Here is a 10,511-nt window from a genome sequence, read left to right on the forward strand (position 1 = left end):
TTTAGATGATAACATATTCACATGATTACATATTCAGAAAAATATTGAGTGTAATATTCTTAAAAGAATTATTAACTATATTTTTTACCTCTTTCCAATTGGTGTTGGGATTTTTTTGAGAAATCGTGCTTGAAATGATATACAATACTTAGTTATATATCCCATATTTACAACTTTTTCTAGACCCGAAATAAACTTTCTATTCCTACGAAAAGTTACGTTGCTGCTCAATTTTTTGCTGCTCAATGAAATGTTTTGTTGACAGATTGCTTCATTGAATACTCCCAATTTGTGTAGCTAGAAATTGTGGGTTTCCAATTCTTTAATATTGTACTCGGCCTAAATTATGCAGCTTCCAAAATAGTTTGTATTTTATCTAATCAATCCATGTGACTAAATCCTTTCTCACCACTATTGTAACAATCAATTAATAATTTTTCGATTAGTCATTGAAAATGACCGCTATACAAAATTAACTATCGAAATAAACCATATAAAATCTAGAATAACGACGAGATTGATTGCCAAAAATACCATCAGAAAATTAGTGGTTATATATCTAATGATTTTCATGTCAATCCTTTTCGAGTAGAATGGGTCCCATTTTGACCATTGGTTTAATAACAACCGAAAGCTTTTCCTATTTTGATATTTTATGTTTATAAATAGCAACTAAATATGTCGGTCGTATCTCCGGTCATTACTTATCTACATGGCACCAGGTTATTATTTTTGTAATTATAATGGTTCCTATCTTGACCATCCGTCATAATTATTGATCGAATGATTGGTGTTAACTAAATACTGAACCAAGTTAGCGTCCAGTCGTTATTAAATTTCATATTCCGACCGCTTAGATTTTCATACTATAGATGGGTTCATGCCACACAAAAGATGAGCTCATCATGTAACTTTTCTCCATATGTCCAGGCATCGGTAACTGTATTTCTAACTTGAGTGATCCACTTGATAATGTATACCATTTCAGTGAACACCAATAATTAATCCATGTAATCATAAATAAAAAATCTAGAACTAATCCAGAGTAAGAGCAGAAAATTTATAGATTAATCTAACTATTTACACCGTATAGCTCTTGGTGATTTGAAGAAAGTCAAACCCCAGGTCATCGATGAAGGTCATCGATGAAGGTTCACATTGTAGTTCCAAGCTTCACGATTTGTAGGAACTCAAGCTGCAGGTGACATTGACAAACGTTTCCTCATTGCAAGGGATTGTAAGGCATCCCATAGGCTGATCAAAGCCAAACTCGTCTTCTGCTTCCCTTAAAAGTTTCTGGAACGCGTGATGCTTCAAATATGATAAAGGAACAATGAATCTCTTCCTTTCAATTTCACCAACGTAAATAGCAAAGTGGCCTTTTGGTACATTTGCTCTCTTAGATCCGGTAAAGTGGATTCCCATGATATATGTTGATATATCTTCCTTAGGTATTCCGTATTCCCAGATAATAATCTGCTGCCCAAGATGATATAGGGATTGAGTTAGAGTTGAGTCATAGGAGAGGTGTCTGCTTCTATATTTATAGTTGGCATATGTTAGAAAATGGAAAGTTTAAAGCATATTTTTTAATATGTTCTTGATGTAATTTCCGGGACATTTTCTTAGTGAAATCCATTGAGAAATAGAGTTGAATACAGTGGCTTGAAAGAGCTTGAAATGAGAATGTGATTCATTTAATCTGGACAAATGAATCTGGTCAGTATATCTGACAGATACAGATTCATTGAATCTGGACAAATGAATCTGGTCAGTATATCTGACAGATACAGATTCATTGAATCTGGACAAATGAATCTGGTCAGTATATCTGACAGATACAGATTCATTGAACCTGGACAAATGAATCTGGTCAGAATGTCTGACAGATACAGATTCATTGAACCTGGACAAATGAATCTGGTCAGAATGTCTGACAGATACAGATTCATTAAACATGGACAAATGAATCTGGTCAGAATGTCTGACAGATACAGATTCATTGAACCTGGACAGATGAATCTGGACGGTGTGTTGGTGCCTTGGCCTCACTATAAATAGTGAGCCTCTCCACTTGAGTTGGAGTACGGGAAAAACAAAAACACCATTCTCATTCTTCTCTCTTACACTCTCACCATCTACTCCGATATATACACATATACATACTGTTCTCGGGCGAACTGAGGTGTTGATCGCTGTTGATCGTACTCGTGTCTGTGAGCGGTTCGGTCTGTGCTGTTTTATCCTGGGAGCGATATTGCGACTACCCATCACAGCGTAGTGGGGCAATAATCACTTCAAGAACAGTCTAGTCTTCATCGAAGGGCTAGGCAACTCAGCTGTTCTTTATACTAATTCTAGCGACGGTGTAAGGTGCGCCTTTCTCTTCTTTTAATTTATCAGTCACTGATTATTGTATATACGATCTTCGTGCATGCTATATTGTTGTGGTTTCGTTGGCCTACTCTTGTTTATATAATATAACTGCTCTATACATTGTTGCTGTGATTTTCACTGTGACTCCCAACAATCTTGAAGTGATTATCTGTTATATTGTGTAGTAAGCAAGATGGTTAATGAGATTGTGAATTCTGTTGTTGGTGGTGGTGCTGGTTCTGGGTCTGGTGTTACTAGTAACATCGATTGGACTACGTATCGTTTTCCACAGCCCATCGATTTATCAGGTATTCCTGATAAATTCGGTGGGGGGGTTTCTTTTTCTCGCTGGCAGAAAAAGATGAAACTGTGGCTTACGGTTAAGGGTCTGTGGCCGGTGTTACAGTACGAGAAACCAGTTGTGGTACAGGAAAAGGCTGAAACCCTTAAGGCCTATGCTATGTGGGAGGAAAAGGATGGGGTGGCTAGGGCTGCTATTCTAGCAGCTTTAACGAACACTCTGTTCGATGTTTACTCATCTGACTCCTACACTGCTAAGACCTTGTGGGAGAAACTTGATCAGACACACAATACTGACTCGCAAGGGTTGGAAAAGTATTCTGTGGCTAAGTTCCTGGACTTCAAACTGGTGGATACAAAATCCATGACTGAGCAGGTGCATGAGTTTGAGACGTTGGTGCATGCTTTGAAGGAGTCCGGAATGGACCTTCCTGAAAAGTTTTTGGTTATGTCTGTGATTGAAAAGCTCCCTAAGTCTTGGGAAGAGTTTGCACTCTCCCTGAAAAGGCAGAAGGGAGAGATCACTTGGACTAACCTGATGCTGGACATCTCTGTGCAGGAGCAGCACAAGTCCAAACAGGGACATGTGATGCCAACTGAATCTGGTAGCTCGAAGGTCAATGTAGTGACTGTGGGACAGAAAAGAAAGTCTGTCGCTAAGAAGGTGAACACTAAGCCCAAAACTGACAAGGGCAAGGCTAAGAAATCAAAGGCCAACAAACCATGTTAGTCTTGTGGACAGGTTGGTCATTGGAGTAAGGACTGTCCTGTAAAGAAAGCAAAGAAAGCTGAGGTGGTAGCACAAGCAAATACTGTGCTTGGAACCACTGATGGGCCTGTGCTTAACATGGTTGTTGGTGAGGCTGTTGCTTCTGAAACCAATGACGGGTATGTTAAGTACAACCCTGAACTATTTTCCACTTATCTGTCTAATGAGTGGTTGATTGATACGGGAGCTAATGTGCACATTTGTGCTGATATTACTCTGTTTGTATCTTATCAACAGGCTCATGGGATGACAGTGACGATGGGGAATGCTAGTGCGGCTCAAGTTCGTGGAATAGGAAACGTGGACCTGAAGTTTGCTTCAGGGCGTGTTCTATCCCTTACTAGAGTGCATCATGTTCCCGAGATTCGTAGAAATATTATTAGTGGAAGTTGTTTAGTTAAAAATGGCTTTGAACTTTCTTTAAAGTGTAATAAAGTAGTTATTACTCAGACTGGTGTGTTTTTTGGCAAGGGCTACTTGTCAGACGGCTTGTTTTTAATAAATGTGGAGCCTGTTTTAGGCGGTTTTATTAATGATATTGCTTCTCCTTCTGTTAATAATATTGAATCATCCGATCTGTGGCACTCTAGGCTTGGTCATTTAAATTTTGGTGCTCTAAAGAATATGATGAACTTAGAGTTGATTCCAAAGCATGCCATTGATAAGAAAACTAAATGTCAAGTATGTGTGACAGCTAAACTAACAAGGAAACCTTTTCATAGTGTTGTTAGGGATTCTGACTTGTTAGATTTAGTGCACTCCGACATATGTGAATTTGGTGGTGTGTTGACTAAGGAACACTGTAGATATTTCATTACCTTTATAGATGATTGTAGTAGATATTGTTATGTTTATTTGCTTAAACATAAAGATGAAGCACTTGAATAATTCATTAGATTTAAAACTGAAGTTGAAACACAAACTGGTAAAGTACTTAAACGTTTGAGATCTGATAGAGGTGGTGAATATACGGGAAACACCTTTAATGAATTTTGCAAGAGCAATGGTATAATTCATGAGGTGACTCCACCATATACACCTGAGTCTAATGGGGTGGCAGAACGAAAGAACAGAACTTTTAAAGATATGATTAACAGTATGTTGATTAATTCGGGGTTGCCTAAGTACATGTGGGGAGAGGCTCTGAATACGGCTTGCCATATTCTGAATAGAGTCCCTCTGAAACATATGGACAAGACACCTTACGAATTATGGAAAGGCAGGAAAACTAGTCTAAAGTATCTTCGTGTGTGGGGGTGCCTTGCTAAGGTACTTGTCCCTGAACAGAAGAGAAAGAAACTAGGGCCGAAAACTGTTGATTGTATCTTTCTGGGCTATCTCGAAACCACTACAGCTATGAGATTTTTGGTATTAAAATCTGACATAGATGGTATAGTGGCAAACACGATAGTTGAGTTTCGTGATGCAACATTCTTTGAGGATGTGTTCCCTATGAAGACTGGTATACCTCAAAGTTCTTCTAGTGATGATCCTACTCACACATCTAGTTCTATTCCCGATCATGTGGAAAAGATGACAAATGTGGGGGCAAATCCTGCTAGTAGCTCTACTCCTAATGAAGTTGAGGAACCTAGAAGGAGCAAGCGTGCAAAGGTAGTTAAGGACTTTGGAAGTGATTTTATCACTTACAATGTCGAAGACGAACCTTTGACTTTCCGACAAGCCATGGATTCTTCGGAATCTAGGCACTGGAAAGGCGCTGTGAAGAGTGAAATTGACTCTATTGTTTCTAACGGAACATGGGAGTTGGTTGACCTCCCTCCTGGGTGTTCTACTATAGGATGTAGGTGGATCTTCAAAAGGAAGATGAAACCAGATGGCTCAATAGATAAGTATAAAGCCAGATTGGTTGCTAAGGGTTTTAGGCAAAGAGAAGGTATTGACTACTTCGATACATACTCTCCTGTTGCAAGATTGACAACGATCCGAATGCTTGTAGCATTGGCTTCCGTACATGGTCTTATCATCCATCAAATGGATGTAAAGACAGCTTTTCTTCATGGTGATCTTGAAGAAGAGATTTATATGGATCAGCCTGAGGGATTTGTTGCATCTGGCAATGAGAGCAAAGTATGTAAGTTAGTCAAATCCATCTACGGCTTGAAACAAGCACCTAGAGACTGGCACAAAAAGTTTGATGACACTGTTTTGACTTTTGATTTTATAGTTAATGATAATGACAAGTGTGTCTACTATAAGGTTAAAGGAAATGAACATATTGTGTTGTGCTTGTATGTGGATGATATACTACTGTTTGGAACCAATATTGAGATTATTAACGAGACAAAGAATTTCTTGAAAAAACACTTTGAAATGAAGGACATGGGTGAGGCGAATGTGATTCTTGGACTCAAGTTGACTCAGTCAACTGAGGGAATAACCTTGTCACAATCACATTATATAGAGAAATCTATACTTGAGAAGTATGGTTATTCAAATTGTAGAATTGCTAGTACACCATATGATCCTAAAGTTGCTCTTATCAAGAATGCTTCAGGTGTACCTGTGTCTCAATTAAGATATTCTCAGATTATTGGTAGTTTGCAATATCTTGCTAATGGTACTAGACCAGATATAACATATTCTGTGTCTAAGTTAGCAAGATATACAAGTTGTCCAAACAGAACTCATTGGGATGCTCTAGATAGAGTACTTAGATATCTGAAAGGCACCATATATCTTGGGTTGCACTACAGGAGATATCCAAGTGTGCTTGAAGGATATAGTGATGCAAGTTGGATAGCTAAGAAGTCTGGTTCCAATGGAGTGACTGGATATCTGTTTACCCTTGCGGGTGGAGCAGTATCCTGGAAGTCGACTAGACAGACTATAGTAACTCGGTCTACGTTTGAGGCCGAGTTGTGTGCATTGGATGCCACGGGTACGGAGGCTGAATGGTTGCATGGACTCATGTCTGTGTTACCTGTAGTAAGTCGTCCGCTACCGGCAATTTCTGTTCATTGTGATAGCCGTACAACTATCGACAAGATCAGAAGTGTCAAGTATAATGCTAAAACAAAGAGACACATCCAAGTTAGACTTAAGTCTATAAGGGGTTTGGTGTCTGATCGGACTATTGCTATTGAGTTCATTGGAACTCAAGATAACATAGCTGATCCACTGACTAAAGGGCTTGAGCATGCTGTTGTCCTTAAGTCAAGGTTGGGGATGGGACTGATAACCCATCATGATTCATCTACAGCGGGAACCCAATACATCTGAGAGGAGATCCCTCAAAGTGTATTCAATGTGGTAAACAAGCTGTAAGGGTGGATCGGTAGTACCTTTAACTACAATGTAGATACTCATGCATCTGAGTCTATCCCCTGCAAACCTAAAAGGTACTGACACTGCAAGTATAGCAAGAGTTTTAGAACTCTGAATGGGGTCAAGTCATTTGACGAGATGGTTGCAGTACATCTCTGGAGATGCCCAGCTAAGCGAATGTAATTGTGAGGTCGCAATTAGAGGAAAGGGTTATTCCTTGAAACATTCGACGAACAGGATCGAGACACGACCATTAATGTCTCAAAGCCGTAGATCGGCACCATAGCCTTTGACCTGTCGTCGTCTATGGAGTGTGGTTACACCCAACGGATAGAGATTCAAGGTGAAACAATCCATCTATATCCGGTAGCCATCGAAGTAGGGGACTTAGGAGGGTTCAAACCCGGAAGGGTACCTACTCTGAAAAACAAGTCATGATGAGGACTAATATGCATATCTATATGGATTTGTGGGGGATTGTTAGAAAATGGAAAGTTTAAAGCATATTTTTTAATATGTTCTTGATGTAATTTCCGGGACATTTTCTTAGTGAAATCCATTGAGAAATAGAGTTGAATACAGTGGCTTGAAAGAGCTTGAAATGAGAATGTGATTCATTTAATCTGGACAAATGAATCTGGTCAGTATATCTGACAGATACAGATTCATTGAATCTGGACAAATGAATCTGGTCAGTATATCTGACAGATACAGATTCATTGAATCTGGACAAATGAATCTGGTCAGTATATCTGACAGATACAGATTCATTGAACCTGGACAAATGAATCTGGTCAGAATGTCTGACAGATACAGATTCATTGAACCTGGACAAATGAATCTGGTCAGAATGTCTGACAGATACAGATTCATTAAACATGGACAAATGAATCTGGTCAGAATGTCTGACAGATACAGATTCATTGAACCTAGACAGATGAATCTGGACGGTGTGTTGGTGCCTTGGCCTCACTATAAATAGTGAGCCTCTCCACTTGAGTTGGAGTACGGGAAAAACAAAAACACCATTCTCATTCTTCTCTCTTACACTCTCACCATCTACTCCGATATATACACATATACATACTGTTCTCGGGCGAACTGAGGTGTTGATCGCTGTTGATCGTACTCGTGTCTGTGAGCGGTTCGGTCTGTGCTGTTTTATCCTGGGAGCGATATTGCGACTACCCATCACAGCGTAGTGGGGCAATAATCACTTCAAGAACAGTCTAGTCTTCATCGAAGGGCTAGGCAACTCAGCTGTTCTTTATACTAATTCTAGCGACGGTGTAAGGTGCGCCTTTCTCTTCTTTTAATTTATCAGTCACTGATTATTGTATATACGATCTTCGTGCATGCTATATTGTTGTGGTTTCGTTGGCCTACTCTTGTTTATATAATATAACTGCTCTATACATTGTTGCTGTGATTTTCACTGTGACTCCCAACAGCATAACGGCGGATACAAGGAAAATCATATTCCCCCCTTGTGTCTTAACAGTGCGGAAAGATATTGTAATAACATTTGTCTTGTCTGCAGCAGAAAGTCCAAACTTACACAAATGATCTGCAGCTTAATTTGTAACGTACAGTCTCACCTTTTAAATTACACTAGCTTGTACTTTATGCCCGGTTATTGTGTCATCTTCTGGCACTCGACGATAGAATTAGTTGATATTCAGTTTAAACCAACCATATTTCCTTGGCACAAAAATAGAATCTGATTTTCCTTGGATCCACCAGTTTGTTTTGAAATGCTAGCTAGACTTGAGGACCAACCAAACCAATTATATATACACGCAGAGACACCTCTCCCCTAAGTCACCAACTCCATATCCAAAGAAAGATAAACATATATCATGGGGATTCACTTTCCGAGATCTAAGAGTACTAATGTACCAAAAGGCCACTTTGCTGTTTACGTGGGTAAAAATGAAAGAAAAAGATTCGTGGTTCCATTATCATATTTGAGGCATCATGCGTTCCAGAAACTTCTAAGGGAAGCAGAAGAAGAGTTTGGCTATGATCAGCCTGTGGGTTGCCTTGCAATCCCTTGCAATGAGGAATCCTTCATCAGTGTGACCTGCACTTTGAGTTCCTACAAATGGTGAAGCTTTAGAATAAAGTGTAGACCTTTAGTTAGTTTGTAAATGAGGAAACCTTCATCAATGAATTGCATTTTGAGTTTCTTCTTGGTTTAATCCTTCAAATCAATTTTGGTTCAGGTGTAATTAATCATAGTAAGTCTATAATCACTACTACACATCTTAACTTACATAGCATTTCATTTTTATCTTACATGGCATTTTGAAGTGCTATGCAAGCCACTGCTATGCAAGTGAGAATTTACTTACATAGCACTTTATAAACTGCTTTCCATAGTGCTATCGAAGGGAGTGTTTTCTAAGTAACCTGTGACTTGCATAGCTCTTCGTCAAACGCTATGTAAGCGCGCAGACAATACCCGTATAACTTTTCTTAAATGCTATCTAAGGCCATCTTCAATCACAATTTTATAAATAAAGCAACTTCATCTTCATTTTTCACCTTTTTTATATTATATCTTGATTCCATCTCCAACCATTACTTATATGCATAGTGCAACTTCGTATGTAGAGTAATATAGTAGATGACTTTATATATAAAGATAAAGTAATGGATGATTGAAGATTGATTACTCCATTTATAAAATTGAAAGTGAAGAAATAATACATGTTTAAAGTTGTGATTGGAGATGCTCTAAGTCGAGACAACAGCACCTGCATACCTCTTTCTTCAACGTTGTGGTAGTAGTATGTGTCTCAAACCTACAACTTTTGTAGCGTTTGAAAAATGCTATCTAAATTACTCTTGGCTTTACATATAAATTCCAAATATTAACAAAAATACATAATAATAAAAAAAGCTTCCTAAGCTTAATTTTGTAGTAATGATAACTCGCATTCAACAAACTGGGGTTCAACATCGGGGTTAAATAGTAATTATCATTGTGCTGAATATATTTATAGAGATACTTAAACTATACTTTTGGATTTGGTTAGCATCTATAAACATAAATATTGGTTATATAATATCTTTAACTTAGCTCTCATATTGAAAAATTAGTTTCTGTACTTCTCTAACACAATTTTAACCTAAGTGCAACAAAACATGTTAAAAAATGTTGAACTCAGATTATATCGCATAGTCCCAATTTCATTGATTTTGTGGAGTCCACATATGTTCTGCTTAGATTCTCTTGTAAAACGTGTTATCTTGCAAAACATGTTTTAAAAATATCATTACTTCAATAAAGAGGTACAAATCTAATAAATTTACAAGTACAATATGTATGTTAAGGAACATGAACATGTATGTTCTGCAAACTAAGCATCAATATATATATATAAAGGAGGATGCGGGCGTCTCTAGAATTGCTCGATTCAGTCTTCTAATTTTTTTTAAATTTCGGATAGAAAATATAGTTATAATTCAAAAAATCATGTTTAAGAATTCTAAAGAAGATACAATTCTTTTATTATTGAATTCTAAAGATGATACAATTCTTTTCTTTTTTATTTAATATTTTTTATTGAATTCTAAAGATTGACATAATTTTTTTCTTATTTAGTAATCCTAAAAGAAATAAGATTATGTTTAAAAAATTAGGTTCAAAGATTCCAAAAATTAATACAGTTCTTTTCTTTTTGGATTCTAAAGATAATACAATTTTTTTCTTATTTAGAAATCCTAAGTTGGATTATATTTATTTAAACTAACAATCATTTATAAAATACTA

General features: G+C 37.5%; 1 protein-coding gene across 1 annotated transcript; it reads left to right on the forward strand.

The window, feature by feature from the left end:
* The first annotated feature begins 2,569 nt into the window (after window positions 1-2,569).
* On the forward strand, window positions 2,570-3,894 carry LOC135149406 (uncharacterized). Its single transcript, XM_064085113.1, has 2 exons — window positions 2,570-3,564; window positions 3,683-3,894. The coding sequence occupies exon 1, from the start codon at window positions 2,570-2,572 to the stop codon at window positions 3,404-3,406; it is 837 nt and encodes a 278-aa protein (XP_063941183.1). The 3' UTR covers window positions 3,407-3,564; window positions 3,683-3,894.
* The last annotated feature ends 6,617 nt before the right edge of the window (window positions 3,895-10,511 follow it).

This window comes from Daucus carota, chromosome 9, assembly GCF_001625215.2.
Source record: "Daucus carota subsp. sativus chromosome 9, DH1 v3.0, whole genome shotgun sequence".
NCBI classification, from domain to species: Eukaryota; Viridiplantae; Streptophyta; class Magnoliopsida; order Apiales; family Apiaceae; genus Daucus; species Daucus carota.

What these genes read in the sequence shown, in the direction of transcription:
- LOC135149406 (XM_064085113.1), top strand. Translation starts at nt 2,570, where the DNA reads ATGGTTAATGAGATTGTGAATTCTGTTGTTGGTGGTGGTGCTGGTTCT.